General features: G+C 51.5%; 1 protein-coding gene across 5 annotated transcripts in view; it reads left to right on the top strand.

The window, feature by feature from the left end:
- Positions 1 to 16,108, top strand: part of TNS3 (tensin 3) — a 235,501-nt gene extending 219,393 nt beyond the window's left edge. For 4 of the 5 annotated variants that reach the window (XM_060107508.1, XM_060107513.1, XM_060107509.1 and 1 more), the window contains 5 exons: positions 177 to 254; positions 9,263 to 9,431; positions 11,648 to 11,716; positions 11,819 to 11,845; positions 13,393 to 16,108. In XM_060107508.1, the coding sequence (XP_059963491.1) occupies positions 177 to 254; positions 9,263 to 9,431; positions 11,648 to 11,716; positions 11,819 to 11,845; positions 13,393 to 13,537 (488 nt within the window). In that variant the 3' untranslated portion in view covers positions 13,538 to 16,108. The remainder of the gene's footprint in view (positions 1 to 176; positions 255 to 9,262; positions 9,432 to 11,647; positions 11,717 to 11,818; positions 11,846 to 13,392) is intronic. The other variant, XM_060107511.1, reaches the window with a different exon arrangement.
- Positions 16,109 to 18,527: the final 2,419 nt, after the last annotated feature.

The raw sequence follows: 18,527 nt of genomic DNA, 5'->3' as shown, positions 1-18,527 counted from the left end.
TGGTTTTTGCTTGGTGATGGTTCTCTGCGCTGGGCTCTTGTCTGTAGGAGGAAGGCCCAGCTCTGCAGAGCCTGTGCATCACCATCCGGGCCTCAGTCATGAGCATCCACATTGTCATGGTCATTCTTTGCCTGGGAGGTGGACTCACTTCTGCGTTTTCTTGCTCCTTCCTGCAGACCCGTTGGAGGAAAGAGCCGAAAGTTCTCCGCAAACGGCGGCCAACTCTGCGGCCGAGCTGCTGAAGCAGGGGGCAGGTCAGTCCCCGCTGCGTTTTCCTCTCCTCCAAGTTCCTGGGCGGAGACGGGCTCAGTGACACAGCTTCCTTTCTTACCTCGGTCTGGGTTCCTTTCCTTGCTGTGTCAGAGGAGGTTTCCTTCTGTTGAAAACCGCTGCAGGGCTGGGCTGGGTGGGGCTTCAAGTGTCCTGGCAGCAGGGCCAGGAGTCCGCAGGCCAAAGATGACCAAATCCAGTGGAGTAAATGTCACAGCCTGTGTTTCATTTGGGAGAATGTGGGCAACCTGCCCCTCCAGCTGGAAATGTTAAAGAGACCAGTGAGTCCGCAGTTTGACCCAGGGTGACACAGACCCCCAGACCTCGAGCTCCCCGGGGCACTTTTTTATTAGTAGACTTTATTTATTTATTTATTTATTTTGCGGTACGCGGGCCTCTCACTGTTGTGGCCTCCCCGCTTGCGGAGCACAGGCTCCGGACACGCAGGCTCAGCGGCCATGGCTCATGGCCCCAGCCGCTCCGCGGCATGTGGGATCTTCCCGGGGCACGAACCCGCGTCCCCTGCATCGGCAGGAGGACTCTCAACCACTGCGCCACCAGGGAAGCCCAGCAGACTTTATTTTTTAGCGCGGTTTTAGGCTCACAGCAAAATTGAGAGGAAGGTGCAGAGAGTTCCCATATAGCCGTTGCCCCTACACATGTGCAGTCTCCCTCATTACATCCCCCATCAGTGGGACATTTGCTACAGTTGATGAACCTACATGGACACATCATAGTCACCCAGAGTCCATAGTTTACATTACTGTTCACTCTTTGTGTATATTCCATGGGTCTGGACAAACGTCTGATGACATGTATCCACCGTTATAGTATTACACAGAATAGTTTCAATGTCCTAAAAATCCTCCGTGCTCCACCTATTCATCCCTCCTCCCTAACTCCTGGCAACCACTGATCCTTTTATTGTCTCCGTGGTTTTGCTTTTCCAGAATGTCATATGATTAGAATCATACAGTATACATAGCCTTTTCAGATTGGATTCTTTCACTTAGTAGTGTGCCTTGAAGATTCCTCCATGTCTTTTTATGGTCTGAGAGCTGTTTCCTTTTACTGCTGAATAATATTCCATTGTCTGGATGTACCACAGTTTGTTTATCCATTCACCCACTGAAGAACATCTCGAGTGTTTATACATTTCCATAATTATGAATAAAACCGCTATAAACATCCACATGCAGGTTTCAGGGTGGACATAATTGTCAGTTCCTTTCGGTAAATACCAAGGAGCACAATTGCTGGATCACATGGTAAGAGTATGCTTATTTTGTAAGAAACCATCAGACTGTCTTCCAAAGTGGCCGCACCATTTTGCATTCCCACCAGCCATGCATGAGACTTCCTGCTTCTCCACATCCTACCAGCAGTTGGTGCTGTCCGTGTTCTGGATTTTGGCCACTCAGAATAGGTGTTTAGTGGTATCTTGTTGTTTTAATTTGCATTTTCCTGATGACATATGACATGGAGCATCTTTTCATGTGCTTGTTTGCCATATGCATATCTTCTTTGTCAAGGTGTCTGTTAAGGTTGTTTGTTTTCTTCTTGTTAAATTTTAAGAGGTCTTTGTATATTTTGGATAACAGTTCTTTGTGAGATTTGTCTTTTGCAAATACTTTCTCCCAGGATGTGGCTTGTCTTCTCATTCTCTTGACAGTGTCTCTCAGAGCAAAAGATTTTTTATTTTAATGAAATCCAGTTTATCAATACTTCCTTTCATGGATCATGTCTTTTGTATTGTATCTAAAAAGTTATCACCAAACCCAAGGTCATCTAAATTATTTCCTAAGAGTTTTATAGTTTTGCATTTCACATTTATATCCATTCTATTTTGAGTTAATTTTTGTGACGGGTTTAAGGTCTGTGTCTAGTTTTTTTCACACGTGGATGTCCAGTTGTTCCAGCACCATTTGTGGAAAAGACTATTTCTGCAATACTGTATCTCCTTTGTTCCTTTGTCAGAGATCAATTGACTATTTATATGGGTCTGTTTCTGGACTTTCTATTGTTCCGTTCATCTATTTGTCTATTATTTCACCAATACCACACTGTCTTGATTACTGTCACTTTATAGTAAGTCTTGAAGTCAAGTAGTATCAGTCCTCTGACTTGGTTCTTCTCCTTAATATTGTGTTGGCTGCCCTGGGTCTTTTGCTCTCCATATAAACTTTAGAGTTAGTTTGTTGATATCCACAAAGTAAATTGCTGGAATTTAGATTGAGATTTCATTGAATCTACAGATCAAGTTGGGAAGAACGGACATCAGAATTATATATTGAGTCTTCCTCTTCATGAATGTGGAATATTTAGTTTATTTACTTATTTGATTTTATTAGTGGGAGTTCTGTGGTTTTCCTCATATAGATCTTATACATATTGTATTAGATTCATCATTTTGGGGGTGCTAATATAAATGGGATTGTGTTTTTAACTACAAATTCCACTTGTTCTCTGCTGTTATATAGGGAAGTGATTGACTTGTGTATTCACTTTGTATCCTGCAGCCTTGCTGTAATAGCTTATTAGTTTCAGGCCAGGTCATTTTTGCATCATTAGATGCTGTCCTAGTGACCCCAGCTTAAGAGGGTTGTGGACGAGCCAGAGACCACAGGGCTCTTGTGGGTGTGTGGCTGAGAGGGAGGGACACAGCTGGAGAGAATTATGGGGCCCACTGGCTCCAAACCTTCAGTTCCCCCACTGGAGGTCTTTCATTCAAGGTAGACATTTACTCTCAGAAATGTTGGAGAGGGATTCTCTGAGTCTGCAGGAGGACTGACTAGAAATACTTCTATCTGTGCCTCATGTCTGTAGAGTACTTTACAGCTGGGACTCCGTAATGAAAGAATATGCAGATACAGGTATTTTCTTGTTGCTTCCTCTGTACAATTTGCATTATTCGTCTGTGCAGTTTGTCTCTGTAAAACTATACATCACTGACTCTATTACCCAGCTAAAGTAAAATCTCTCTGTTTTCAAAAGGAATCTTTTTTAGTGTTGAACTCTTCATAGACTATCCTTAAAGGATAAGTTATCTGTGGCCAGAACAAAGGTGACAGGAGTTTGTCCAAGATAGCAAGCGTGCTAGAACTTGAAGCCTCAAAAGGAAGCGTCTGCCTGTATCCAGTCTGGGTTCCAGTCCAGGCCCTGCCATTTGGGGCTCAGCCTCTGGCAGGTCACTTAGCCGTGCAGACCTCAACATAATCATAACAATCTCTCCCCGACACAGTGGCTTCAGGACCAGTTGAATAGGATGTTGAAAATGCCTTGGGAACTGTAACGTGGTCACGTAAGCTGTAGTTGTGTTCCTGCCGCTCTGCTTTCGTGTAAAACCACTTTTATTGGCCCAAGAGGAGTGGCCTTTGCTGTGCAGTGGCCTCATCCTTTGCCTACGTAGACATGATTGAAAGGGCTGGTCCCACGGCAGCTTTGTGAGGCAGTGTCCCCACGCCGAAGACCATGAGCTCACAGCCCCCAGGTTGTTTCAGGGGGTCCCTGGAGCCCATTAGGGCTCATTGCTACCTTATGTTAAAGCAGCAGCTTTGTCCCCATGTCTCTGGGTCCCAGCAAAGTTGCAGGGAACATGCTGGACTTTGCTGCAGGCCTTGCTGGTGAGCTGCTTAGCCATGCACTTGACCTTGGAGGTGGGCTGTGAAATCAGGTCTTCTCCCATTGACATGTTTGAACTGCACCTTTTAAAAAATGTATTTAAAAATTTTTAAACATGTCATTAATGATTTTTAAATTGCAACTCATGTATCAACCTCATTCAAGAAAAGTGCTCCAGAATGATAGCAGCAAACCCTTCCAGAGCACGTGCCCTGCGAGGCTGGCAGAGCCTGGGCCTCCGTCGGGGCACCACCTGGTGTCTCAGGGTTACAGCCCTGCTTGCCCACCCCAGGCAGTGAGCACTGGGGCACATACATCTCATTACAAGCAGCATTTCATGTTTCTCCTTAAGCTTCATGGTTACCTAACATTTTCCCAATACATGTTGAATTAGTAAATTAATCAATGAATTAGTTGATCATAATGGAACTATAATAGCCTTCATTTTTAGATATTAAAGCTTTTCCTTCTGCTCTGGCTTATCATTTTTAGTTACACTCTATCATCTTTTCAGATAATCTATGGCACGTATCAGTAACTCTGAATGCTTTGCTTTTTTAAAGGGTGAGCCTCCCAGGGACAGGACTTCACACAGAACCTGGAGGTCTTATTTAATCATCTGACTGGGCATTTATGTATGGGGGTTAAATTATGACTGCCTCGAGCTTATGTCCTTTTAAAATCTCTTGTTTCTAAAACACATCAAAAGGTTCAAACTTCCATCCAGCTACCTTCACGACCGACAAGGCAAGGAATCGAGTCAGGACACGGATATGCAGCTGGAAGAGAGAGATTGCTGCAGAGAGTGCTGGGTCCTAGCTGTTGGTTCAAAAAGTGCAGAGTGACCGTGGTGGGAAGGTGATCAGGCTGTCTGGTCTCTGACCACCTTAAGGAAACTGAGTGGTTCTTTCTCCCCTTAAACTAAGTTTCATTTGTTGTCTGAATTCACTGAGAATCCCAGACCCCTGGCCCTGCAAGGGCTCCTCGAGATTCCCTGGCCCGTGTCCTCTGTGTGGCGGTGAGGCGCTGAAACTCAGGGGTGTCTGCAGAGTTGGGCAGCTCCCAGCAAGCGGCACAGACTTTCCGGTCTCTTCAGTTTAATCCCTTTGCATCTGATACCGAGGCCGTTAGGAGTTGCTGCAGTTTCTAAAAGAATTGCTGTTTATGATTTTAGTATCAGCTCTTTTTTTTTTTTTTTTTTTTTTTTTTGCGGTACGCGGGCCTCTCCCGTTGTGGAGCACAGGCTCCGGACGCGCAGGCTCAGTGGCCATGGCTCACGGGCCCAGCCGCTCCGTAGCATGTGGGATCCTCCCGGACCGGGGCATGAACCCATAACCGCCGCATCGGCAGGCGGACTCTCAACCACTGCGCCACCAGGGAAGCCCCCGTGTCAGCTCTCCCCTGTGTCAGCTCTTAATTGGTTCTGTTGAAGCAGTGGAATGCAGCTGAAGGCCCTGGCACCAGACCCCACACGATATCCCATAAACGTTAGAGCTGTGTCTTTAACGTACCATACTGTAAAGGATGTTTTCTTTATAAAAGTAATAGGAATTCTTCCAGTTTAAAAAAAAAAAAAAAAGGAAGACACAGAAAAGCAAGGGAGAAATGAATTCCTCACAGACCTGTCACCCAGGTACAACCACTGACTGTTTTCCTTTTCTCCCTTAGCATAAGGGGTTTTAAACCCATGTTTTTGGCAAACACAGCCTAGGTCTCACTTTCAGTGGCTGAGGAACCGTCCACCAGCTGATTCCACCCCTTACGGTTGCCCAGTTAGCGTGCTTCTAACTTCTCAGTACCACAGACAGCACTTGGAAGGCTACCTTTTTGCATTACTGCCTTTTTCTGAGTTCTGGATCGTGGCCTTCACACCCTGAATTTCTGACAGCGGTAGGACTGGGTGAGAACCTGGGACCTTAACACTTCTGCTTCCCGCCGCGGGTTTGACGGGCACTTTCCTGTTCAATATCACACCACAGCTACACACCCTCAGGTGGAATTGGACGTATCGGGCCAGGCCCCGGGGGACAAGCACAGCAAGCCCACCTGTCCTCTGCTGGGGAGGGAAGGGGCTGGCGTGTGCTCAGCAGAGCTGCCCCAGATGTGCTTGGGAGAAGGGAGGGCTCCCCTCTCTGCTCCGAGAGGGACAGTGCCGCTCTGCGTCGGCGGGGAGATGCCCCCCAGGCCGGCTGTTCCTTCTCAAAAGGCCATTTGTGCTGCTACAAGGAAGCAGGAGTCTGGATCGTGGCAGACGTGCGCCCGTCTGTGCGCCCGTCCAGGTCCAGCTCGTGCCAATTTTCTGGGATTTCATTGTGACTAGGTCAGAATTTTCTTTTTTCTCTTTTGTAACTGCATGAGTATCATTATAGTAATACCAGTGAAATTAGTATTCATTAGTGCTTCATTAGAGGCAGAATATTCACCCTCCTAAAATCAAACCGTCTTAAATTTTCCAGGCACACCTCCCACTGTTCGTAGGCACACACGCCTTTTATTGTGTAGGTCTCATCATGGCACAGATAGTTTTATTCTGCTTTTCCCAGAAACCGCTAACATTTTTCCGTGTTGCTATATAGGGTTCGTGATTACCATTTGCTGGTTAGTTGGTATTCCATTGAGGGGCTAATTTAACCATTCCCCTCCTTTTGGACATAGTTTGTTTCCAACTAACTTCCCACCAAATGAGTATGGGGCTCAAATATCTTCACCTCTAGGTTAGCTGTCTCAGCTGGTTATGGAATATTTCCCGTCTCAGGCCTCTCAGAGCGGGACCTCCGGGTTACCGAGTGCAGGCAGGTCTTCTGACCCTCCTGATAAATAATGCCAAATCATCTTCCAGAAAGGCTGTCCTGGTTGACGTGAGCATTTCATAAAAGCACCTGATTTCATCAAAGCTTTGGGCAACTGCAATTTTAAAGACTTTTTCCAACTCACTCTCTTTCCCAAGACGACACAAGTAGACCCCTCAAGTTCAGACAGGAGCTGAAGTGCAGGTCAGCCTCCGTCCCTGCAGTTCCTTGGAGTGTCTCATTGCCCGGCGTCCTCAGATGGGGCAGTGCCGCCGGCTGGAACAAGAGGGCACGGAGAGGGCAGCAGTAGCCACGGCAACTCAGCCGTTCAGGGAGGGCTCTCATTTCTCCCTGCCTCTCAAAATGTGCAGGAGGCACAGTGGCTTAAAAGATGCCACTCTGTCAGGACAATCACATGGGGTTGCTGACGGGCATCATTATGGCTGAGGAATGTCTCGAAGTAAAATTCACAGCTCAAAAAAAAAAAAAAATCACAGCTCGTCCTCAGGGATGTTACGTGAAATTTCTTCCTGAGCCCGTGTTCTCTACCTGGTGCCTGGTACCTGGTGGTACCAGGTCCCTCAGCACTGCAGGAGTCAGCACGAAGGTTGGGTCTCACAGCAAGTCCCTGGGGAGTTGCCAGGCTTCTGGCATATTTCTCTACACTTCAGTTTCCTCATCTGTAAGTTGGGGATGATAACAGAATCTTCCTCACAGGACCCTGGTGCAGATGTGATGAGACAGTCTGTCTCAGATGTTCAGTCGAGGCCTGACACAGAGTAAGCGTCCTTATGAATGAGCCACGTTAGGTGGAGCTCGGAGAAATGAAAATTGTTGTGTTTGGGAACTTCTTTGAAGATTTTGCGTAATGGCACAATGTCATTTTAATAATTATAGGAGTGAAATACGAAGCTCTTTTCCAGAGAGTAAAAGTGACTTGTTCGCTAAACTTTATAGAGGGAAGTTGGTGTCTGGGATGAAACTCTCAGTTAACAGGCGTTTGGGGAAGCCTGGCGTTTCCAGCACGTTTCGACCTTTCTCCTGGGCGCGTTGGGAGCCGTGAAGTGTCACTCCAGGAGATACCGTCGCCTGGCTTTGGGGCCGCTTGCTTTTTGGGCGGTTCTCTAGTATCTCCCACCTTCCCTCAAGGTTCAGCCTTTCCACTCAGGCCTCTTCTGGCAAATCAAAGGATTGTAGCTGTTCCTGGCTCAGGTCAGTGGGGCTTCGGCCTGCCCGCTTCTGATTCTCCCATCTAGGGTAAAAGGAGGGGCCTCGTTTTTCTGATGAATCTGTTACACAAACCCCAGGCCTTGCTTTCTTTCTCCATCATCGTGTCCTCACTGAAGTGGAAGTTTCCCAATCCTCAAACCTTCTCAGCTTCTTAAAAAGTAGCTGTGGGTTGTCGCCTTGGCCGTGGAGAGAACAGAGGGCTAGCAGCTTATAAGCGGCCCTGCACCTTGACACCAGGGACGTTGTACGTTATTTCTGTTCTTTTTAACCCACCTTCGTGGGCCTGTGGCAGCACACCTGCCAACAGGTATGACTGCTGCTGAGTCTCAGAATTCGGGGTGGAGATGGAGCCTGTCCGAGGCTGGGCCTCCGGGAGACTCTCCCAAGGAAAATGGTGCAGGCGAGGGCACAGCGCTTGCCTTATTGCTCCAGTCAAGGGGAAGCTTTTTCTTTTCTGTTTAGTGAAAATCTAAAGACCTTTAGAGATGGAGTTAAGACAGCCCACTCACTTGCAGAGGCTGCATCCGGCAGAGTGGGGAACAAGAGCGGCTCTGTTCCTGGGGGGACTCGTCCTTAGGGATGGCCAGGCAAAGCCACAGCTCCTGCAGGACTGAACTTGAGGGAGAGTCTGAATGTCCCACAGTCACACAGATGTCACACGCCTCGAAGTCCCACATTAGCTTCTGCTTGAGCTGCAGGGATCCAGGCTCAAAGGGCCATCAGTCTGTTTACAAAGTCTCGTTCACACTCAGCTGTTTGCTTCCCCCAAGGGGAGATGGCGGTGGACAAACCCCCAGCCCCCTTGGCAGCATGTGGACAGGACAAGCCATCCCAGCTCTTTGTACGCAGACTGTGTTCTGAGTCACTGCAAGTCATTCGTTCACAGCAGCTCTTTCTGGATGCCTGCTGCTTTCAGAACTCCGTGCAGGGTGGATATTTGGGGTTCCAGGCTGCAGGCTCCCCTCTGGGGGCGTTTCCTTAGCTGCAGGTGTGGTTGGGTTCTTATCCCACCCAGACCCACACTGAGACTGAAGAGGGTGCCTCCAGCCCACCCTTGGGACACCAGGTGTAAATAACGCCGCAGGGGTGGAGACGCATCCTGGGCCAGTGGGAGGAGTTTCCTTGGCTCCAGTGCGTGGTGGGGGGGGTTGTGTGTTGGTGGGGGCGGGACGGGGTGTTATTCTCTGCATTGACCTCGGGGCGTGTGCATCTCTGGGTCATTCCACACCTTTGGAATTAGGGGTAAAGTGCCTCAGACATACCTGGCCACACATATGTGCATGTTGTTCATAAACCCCGGGGCCCTCGTGTCTGGCAGATTCATTAATGCCGCTTCCCCCTGCGTCTTCCAGCTTGCAATGTGTGGTATCTGAACTCCGTGGAGATGGAGTCCCTCACGGGCCACCAAGCCATCCAGAAGGCCCTGAGCATCACCCTGGTCCAAGAGCCGCCTCCTTTGTCCACGGTCGTGCATTTCAAGGTGTCAGCCCAGGGCATCACCCTGACGGACAACCAGAGGAAGTGAGTGTGCCTGGCGGCCGGGCTGCGGGGCGGGCGGGGCTTCTGACCCCACCTGGGGTGAGACCTTCCACCAGCTCTGCCCAGGCCCCTGGACGTGCGGTGGTCACCCTGGCAAAGCTCGGTGGTCACCCTGGCAAAGCTCAGCGTTCCTGGAACAAATCAATGATCCAGTCACTCTGTGCTTGGCCCTGATGTCCTGTATGTCCCCAGAGACACATATAAACTATTGACATTAGGCCCAAATGCTGTTTTTTTAGAAGTCAGTAAAATTTTTAAAAAGATACATGGATCTTTGAGCATCTCTTACACACGCGCACACACAAACACACACGTGTGTGTGTGTGTAATTTACAAATGCAAAAATCTTTTGTCATTTCTGTAAAAACACTCAGAGACTATGATAGAATCCACTCATCTTTGCTTCTGTATCGTTGGTCATCCCATTCTAACAGTTGGTCATCCCATTTCAGGTGAGAGTGTGACCTTGATAGATATTATTTCAGTATCTAGATAATGTTAATTATTATGTAATAATAATATAGTATATAAGAATAATTAATGTTAACTATTAACCATTATCTAGATATTGTATATTGTTATATCTTAGTTAACAACATTTGAACATCTAGACAGTAGATGCTGTTTCAGTTTCCAGGTGAGCACAGAGCAGGGTCTGTAATAAACAATGGCAAGCGTGTTCCTCCCACGAGCAGAGCCTTTGACCTCAGGATCCAAGGCATTTCAGAGGCAGCTATTGTTTATTTGTTATGGAAACAGCCTGCTGTGATTAATGAGGAAGCCAGGTCAGCGACCCTCAAAGCAGAGTGATGGCCGGAGCTTCAAGGGACAGGCGGCCAGTCCCCGCACCAGCCGGTGGGGCAGTGCTCACCCCGGCGCCCTGGAGCTCTTCCTGCCACGGCCCCTGCTCCAGAGCTAGTCCCGGGTTTGGGAGGGTCCCTGACCCAGAGCTCCCGCCCCACTGCTCTCAGGATGAAGCGGGTGTGGAGTGTCAGGTGGAGCGTGGGTCCTGCCGCTCAGATTGGGGTCCTTGCTCCCTGCGCTTTACCCGACGGGCCACCGTGGCACGTTCCTCATGCCATGCACTCGGTTCCCTCACCTCTCAAGCTTCACTGAGGTAACCGTCTTGGGATGTCAGTGACTCGAATGAGATATCCACGGGCAGGTGCCGGTACGGCTTGGCTGAAGCGTGGACACGGGCTCGGGCAGGAAGGCATGGCTCCTTCCTTCACAGCCTCTCTATTTTCTCCGGCTACCTGTGTGCTTTTTCTGTATCTCTATAGTTTCCCTGTGTCCTTATAAAACCATGGAGGTGGGCCACGTCCATGGCACTCAGGATCTTCCCTGTTGCAGGAGACGGCACATGCATTCAGCCTGGCTGATGCTGGACAAAAGAGGCTTGTGTCCTCAGCGTCCCCACTGAAAGATGCCCGGCTCTGCCTGTGCCTTTCCTGTACGCTGGCCTCTTTCTTTCCTTCTCCAGATGAGCTTTCTCCTTGCCCAGATCAAAGCCACCAGCCTCTGGGGATACCACCTCCCCCAAGAGGAGAGGGCGCTTGCCCAGCTGGAGTGGGGCACACAGGGCACGCGATGCTCAGAGGAGCAGGGAGGGCTGGCAGTGAAACAAAGGACAAGTGACAGGAGCCGGGACCGAGGAGTCCTCTGGTGGGTCCCCCAGCGGCTGTGCTGGCCCGGCGTTTGTAGCACCTCCCAGTGGGTTTCACGTGCACAGCCCTTGACAGTTTACAACATGCCGTCAGATGCCTCGTTGGGGCTGACTTGGCTCCTGTCCTGGGAGCATGGTGGTCTGTACCAGATGCCATCTTCACAGGCAGCTGCTAGGGCTGTAGACAGTTGGTGTTTTCCTGGGATGAGGGCAGGAAGGCTGGGCCTCCCTCAGCTCGATCCCGTCCTCCACTCGGCTGGCAGTTTCTCTCTGCAAGGTGCAAGGTGCTTGCCTTCACCCCGAGACGCACTCCTTTCCTAGTGCCCACTTTTCCCGGAGCCACTCTGCCCAGCTTCGTAGGTCTGCTGATTTCTAACAAACGTACACTCTGCTCTTCTCTCCAGACCACCAGTAAAAGCATAAAATAGGCTTCTGCCCCCCTGAACCTCCTCATGGCGGGGGTGTCTGCCCAGGGCAGCATTGTCACTGCAAAACCCCAGTAATGGGCTCTCCCTCTCCGGTGTCCCGGCAGGCTCTTCTTTCGGAGGCACTACCCCGTGAGCAGCGTGATCTTCTGTGCATTGGATCCACAAGACAGAAAGTAAGACGTCTGTATCTGTACTAAGCAATGCATATGCTTCCTTTGCTTTTTAAGTTAATAAAGAAATTAACGTGACTCTTCTCTTATTCTGTAATTTGCAAGGTGGATCACAGACGGCCCTTGCTCAAGGTACGTTGCCAGCCTGTCTTCATTCTTTCTTAGTAGACGCTTGCCTCCAAAGCTGAATTCTGCCCCAGATTTCCAAAGAGGAAAATGACTCAATAATGCCGATGGGTTTGGGTTTGGCCTTTTAAAAAAAATTTTATTGGAGTATAGATTTACAATGTTGTGTTAGTGCATTTGGCATTTAACAAAAATGAAAGTGTTCTCTTTATGCAGAAACGGCCTGCAGAGGGTTAAGTTTTCTGCTTGCTCTTCTCTGAATGAGCAGTACTTACCTATGACCCATAAAATATGGTATAAATAGCGTGAAGAGATTGCACAGCGTTTCTGGCCGTTGAGGAGGGGTGTAGTCTGCAGCAGCACTGGGGCCGGGGTGTTGGAATGGGGCGCTGCGTGAGTGCAGTGGGCGTCACTGTTTCCCAGCCCAGAGGGAGCACGGCTCTGCCCTGGCCCAGGCTCTGCGGTGGCCACTCAGCCTCGGAACCCTCCAGAGCTGTCTGCATTCCCACAGGTGGGCGTCCTCTGCGTCACCTAAATTTGATTACCACAAATGTCTAACTGCAGGGGTCCAATCCTAGGATTCCAATTTCACGTTTGCCGTTTTTCTTGGCATCTGATAAAGTGGTAGGAGCCCCCCGGGGGGGTGGTGCCCCCAGGCCACTCTGGCTCTCAGGGCCCACGGCCATCCCAGCCGTGTGGAGTGTGTGGCCCCGGGAGGGTCACTTGAGTGCCGTCAGCCAGTCCTTCCTGTGGTGTGGAAACCACTCAGCTCATACAGAAAAATTCTTCTTTGTTCTGAGAAGGAGAAGAAAGACCTCAGATAAGGGATAACTACCATTATTAAGTCCAGGGATTTGGATTTGGATAATGGTAGTTATTGTGTTAAGTTTGCGGCTCCTGAAAGCTTATTCAGATAAAGGCTTCAATTCTTGTAAGAAAAATATTAGATTGTTCCGTGCTTTTAAACAGTTTCCTCACCTGCACGTAGTTTGTAACTCAGGGGTGTGAGGCCTGAGAAGGGAGCCCCTGGTGTGTTTTTAACTTCCCATCCTCTGGCCCCAGTGGGTGGGATTGTGAGCATCCAGGGAGAGCCCCCAGCACCCCAGGAACCGAGGCTGGGGTGCGGGCACCTGGAGTTTTGTGTGCCCATCCACTCTGATGGTGTGAGCAGGGAGTAGGCAGCTCCTGAGGTGGAGCCAGGGTCCTCCTATCAGAGACTCGGGAGTGGAGCTCAGGAGCTGGCAGACCAGGAGGGTTCTGGCCAGGTTGGAGCAGCGGCTTTGGTTCAGGTCCCAGACCCGTGACTGGCACTCCTCGGTCCTGCCCGTCAGCTTCCTCCCTTGTGAGGTCTGGGCACAGCGTCCTCCCTGCAGGGTCTGCTAGACAGAGAGGACGCAGACCTGCGTCTGGAGGTGTCCGGCAGGGGACTCGGCCCCTGAGATTTTGGAGGAGCAGAGGTTAGAGGTGGCGGCAGTGCGACAGGAAGTGGAGGTTTGTATCCTGTGGGGTGGACAGGACTCGGCTGGCACGCTGACCCGGCTTTCCTTTTGCAGAGTCTTTGGATTTGTGGCCCGGAAGCAGGGCAGCGCCACAGACAACGTGTGCCACCTGTTTGCAGAGCATGACCCCGAGCAGCCGGCCAGCGCCATCGTCAACTTCGTGTCCAAGGTCATGATCGGCTCCCCTAAGAAGATTTGAGCCCCCACAGCCTGGAGACTCCAGAAGGGCCTGTGTGACCCTCACGTTCCAGGCCCAGGAGGGAAAGGGGCTCCTCCAACCTTACAGACAAACAACCCTGCCACCAGCTGGCCTTAGCTGAGAGCCACAGCTCACGGACGCATTTCTGTAGCCCAGTGCTTTCCAGGTGGAGGAAGTTGGGCATCGGGGGTGCCCGCCCGGTCCCCATGCGGGAAAGGACCATGCAAGGAGACGTGGGGGCCCGTGTGCCTCGAACTCTGGTGTTTGTGGGAAGGAGGGGAGCCCGCCTGCTCCTCCGTGGCCCTGAGTGGCCGGCTGTGCCTCGCCACTGCCATGTCAGAGGGCTCCCGTCCAGCGGGCACCTCAGGGCCTCTGTGATTAACCTGAGAAGGGGCTGCGTGTTGGATGAAGGTTCATGCGGGTCAGGCTCTCCCAGGGCACTGGGGCATCATGGACAAGGGGACGATGGGATGGGCGGTGAGGACGAGAGAGGTCATGCGGTCATTGTGAGGCCAGAGCCTGAGCGTGGGGACGGCTCCCCACCTCTGCTCACATGCCTCGTCTGAATGGCACCCTGGGCCGTGAGAGGGGAAAGTAAGATAGGAGTAAAACCCCATTTCCATGTAATTTATATTTTACTAATGCCAAGTTATTTATGAGAACAGTTTGCCATTGCTGTGCTGTACTGGTGTCCAAATGCTGCCGCCTGCCAAGCCGGGGCTCTGGGAGGAGCATCTGTCCCCGTGTCGGATGCACCAAGACGGGTGGTGCGGACTCCGTTGGCCGCTCCGTGGGCCGTCGTTGCTTGCGGGCGGCTGCCGAAAGCTGGCTTTGCCTCATGCAGCCTTCCCGAATGCTTGACCATCCATGTGTCATTTCCAGGCTGTGGATACATCCTTGCTGGGGGTTGGGGGCGGAGGTCCTCAGGGGTGGGACACGCTTACTTTGAGACTCAGCCGTCCTCCACATCGCTGTCCTCGGCCAGCCGGGGGCCTGGGAGAGATCATCCCGAGAACCACTGGCCTGAGGGAGCACTTGTCTGTCTCCACCCCGCCTGTTGGCTCCTGCTGGGATCCGTGTGTTCTGGCACCTGAGCAGGGTGAAGATGAGGAATCTCAGTCCTTCCGCTGTTTTCAGCTCTTCTGCATCATCTTAGCCACCTAATGAGCTGTGATCTTTATGCTGATGTGCATGTTGCAGAGCCGTGGTCTGTCCACCTGAATCCGGCAGTGGTCAGAGGTTTGGGAGAATGAAGCCAATGGTCCTGCAAGATCCCAGAGCAAGAGGCCCCGGTCTCCTTCCCCGTCACTCAAGACACTTGCACCATGGCTCTCCATCCCCCGTGAACTGCCCGTCTCATCCACTTCGCAAATCAAGCCCAGCTCTTCAAACACCAGGAATCACTGTGGCGGTCACCACGCTGGCGTTTGGAAATGTGGATTCTGTTTTCAAGTGGGGCAGAGACAGACTCGGTGACAGCAGAGGTGAGATTGGCCGAATCGCAGTGGGCATTGTACGTGTGTATGAGTGTGAGTGTGTGTGTGAAAGCAGGTGGGTGAGTCCACTGTTTAGCTCCTATTGATGCACCAACACAAGTGCCTCATTTCTGTGCCAAATGTTTGCCTTGGTCCTCGCGGACCCTCTTCCCTGACGCAGGGCGGCCTAGCTAAGGAGAACGTGCCGGCATCTTCCAGAGGCCTGATGCCTCGGTGCCTGGGGTTGGGGGTGTCTAGCATTTCCGTTTTTCATTCACAGCTAGAACTCAGCCAAGGGGAGTGGAGGTTTGTGCTGTCCCCCAGAGGGGCCTCCTCCTGGGATGCTTGTCCCCAAATTTGACCCAGGGACCGCAGGCCAGGTCCCTTATCCTTCTGACAAAGGAAGAGAGAGGGCTCATGTAGAAATCAGAGCAAGAGAGGGGTGCGGGACTGAGAAACATCGACCACCCCAATCACAGAGGCCGTCCTCGTCCAGAGTATGCAAGCCATGACGTTCGCTTTTTAAACTGACTGGCAGCTGAGACTTTTACTCTCAGCAGTCAAGGGCATCAGCAGGTGTCCTCCCAGCAGATGGCTCCCTCTGAGGTGGAATGAAAGGAAGCCAATTCCCTGTCTTCTGAGGAGCTGGTACGACAGTGTGTTACATATGCATGAAATGGAACGAGTCCATGAACTTCGTGCTCAGACCTCAGGCAGCCCCGCCGCCAACACTGACTCTGGGGCAGGTGGGGAAGGAACATCCCCAGGCATCTGGCTTCTGGGGTGCCCGTGGGCACAGGGGTACTGTCCTGGGGCACGCACGAGGACTGCACCCCACAGGTGTCACTGCCGGGGCCTGTTTACCTGCTCATTAACCTATGCTGTATTCCTCCAGTGTTAACCTATAACCGTGTTAAGTCACCGCATTTAAGGGTCTCCGTGTGTATCCTTGGCATCAACGACCTCATCATGTCTCCTTATCTGCCTTACCTAGTAGTGGATATTTTTACTTTTCTTATATTGTAAAGAGTATATCCCGTATGTAAATGAATGTTCTATAAATCCTTTGTATAGTCATTTTCTTTGCTCTTTAAATATCATCTCTATTCAGAGTATAATAAAAGTATAAACTTGGTAAGCCTCAGTGAGGCAGGCATTTGTTTGTCGTATTGAATGGGAAGGCCCCAGAAGGCATGTGCGGGTGTGGACATGTGTGTGCGTGTCTGGGTGTGCCTGTTGTGTGTGTATTTGGGAGTGTGAAGGGGGTTGTTTATGGATCAGTGGATTATAGTTTGATTTCTGCCCAGAGACTTCTGAAAATTGTATTCAGAGATTCTAAGAATTTAATAATAATGTGTGGTATTGATCATAGGAGCTGCTACATTTTTGATGTTGATATAAAGCCCCTGTTCCAGTAGCTGTAGGAGGAAGCTTCCAGTGTAGATCAGCCTCTGATGAGACTTCACGGGTGTCTACCGAGTTGGGTGCTGAACCTGAATATAAAATGTGTGGTGGGTTCACCTGTTTTTTCAACAGATACTGGTGACAGTCCCAACGCCGCCCTGCCACTCTCCTGGGCTAGCGGGGTTCGTCCCCCAACCAGGTGAAGCCCCACTGTGCTGGCTTTCTGCCCTCTCAGGTCTGGGCCCCCTCCCGAGGTTGACCTCCCTCCCTTGTTTGGTGATGGACGCAGGACTCCGCTGCCCTCGTTTCCTCTGCATCCTAAGGCCTGGAGCAAATATCATAGCATGATGCCAGGTGGCCACTGGACCTGCCTTGGCCCAAGTCTGCATCACAGCCAGGCCCCAGAGCTTCACACACACTGGGTCACACCTGGCCTTGCCTTCCTCTCCCACTGCAGGCTCTGGCACAGATGTGGCTCAGGGCTGAGGCTTAACCATCCACGTGGCTTAACCCCCACGGCTGCTTCTGTTCCAGCTCAGGAAAGAAACAGAAGCTGGGCCCATTTTGGTCATGGACAGATAGGAGCTGGCTCCCTCACCCAAACTCAGTTTCCCCGCGACAGGGTGAGCCTGTGCAGGCTTCGCTTTCTGCTCTACTGAGGTGCCCAGGAGACTCTGACATGAAGGGGGACCTGCAGTGGCCCCGGGGTTGATGCCAATAGTGGAAGGGAGAGCGGGCGGAGATGGGTTGAGTCTTGTCCAGCAAAAGGTTCTCACTGGGCCCTAGACCCTTGACTAGTGTCACAGCAGAGAGTGAAGTGGGAGGAGCTCTGGTTCTACTGCTCTTACAGGTGCGCTTTCAAGACACAGTCTGGATTTGTCACCACGGCTCCAGGCTGCACAGAGGACTGTCTGAGACCCAGCACTCCCAGCCTTGCTGGACGGGCCCCTGCCATGTGGGGAACGTCACATTCCCTGTTTCTCACTCAGCCACCTATCAGTGACCACACCCCCGGCCCCGCCCACTCGGGTCCTGGACCTATCAGTGACGGGCCATCTGCCCTGCCTGCTTGGGTCCTGGACCTATACGTGAACACCCTTCTGCCCTGCCCACTCGGGTTCTGGACCTATGAGTGACGGCCCCTCCGCCCCGCCCACTCGGGTCCTGAATCCATCAGTGACAGGCCCCTCGCCTGCCCAGTGGGGGACATCAGTTCTGACCCTTTGTCGTCGAGGTGTTTTGTCTCCTAGAGGTTTGTGTGTGGTTTCGTAGGTCGTTGGATAAATTGCCCCCATGGCCCAGGGGTCACATTTCACAAAGCAAGGGCAATGGAGCCTGGGTCAAGGCTGAATTGGAGTTTCCAGGCAGACCTGGGGTACCGGGAAGGGATATTTTATGACCTGGGAATGGGCTGTATCTGGACACAATTGAGCCGCAGGGTTGTTGAATTGGTAACAAGAAAAATGGTCCAAGAACAAATGGCCTTAAAGTTCCTGAGGAATCAGACCACAGCCTAAGCCCGGGCTGGAGCAACAGTAGGGGTGGGATGGGCTCCCCCAAAGCCTGTCACCTGTGGTGGTCCAGTAAAAGGGATTCTGCCACAACTGACCTGGCTCCCAAAGCCCCTTGTCCCCATGGACCTGAGACTGCCTTCCCCAGCCCAGAGACACTGGAGTGGCGGGGACACTGGCAGGGGTCCTGCCCCATCCAGGAAGCACCCTGTGTCTCCCACAGGCAGGGGGTCCCCCACAGCAAATGCCAGGCCAGGGAAGGCTCTCTGAGCAGCAGGCCTGCCACCCCTCCCTCACTGAGACCCCCTCCTCCCCTCAGGCAGCCGCGGGGGGCCAGTGAGAGCCTCAGAGCAGCGGGTGAGCCAGGCTGACCAAAAGCCTGAACGGTTGATGGGAACGCAGCCCATAGCGGCCGGGACCTGGTGCTGCCCCTACACAGGGCCATGCCTGCTGACACATGAGACTTAATCTGGACCCAGGGTCTCCTAACATAACAGCCAAAATATCCAGAATACGACAGAAAATTACCTATTGTACCAGGAACCAAGAAATTTACAGCTGAATGAGAAACAACAATTGACTGAGGCCAGCATCCAGATG

The sequence above is a fragment of the Mesoplodon densirostris genome, chromosome 9 (genome assembly GCF_025265405.1).
Source record: "Mesoplodon densirostris isolate mMesDen1 chromosome 9, mMesDen1 primary haplotype, whole genome shotgun sequence".
NCBI classification, from domain to species: Eukaryota; Metazoa; Chordata; class Mammalia; order Artiodactyla; family Ziphiidae; genus Mesoplodon; species Mesoplodon densirostris.
The sequence above is the reverse complement of the archived record's forward strand: the minus strand, read 5'-3'. Positions and strand labels throughout refer to the sequence as shown.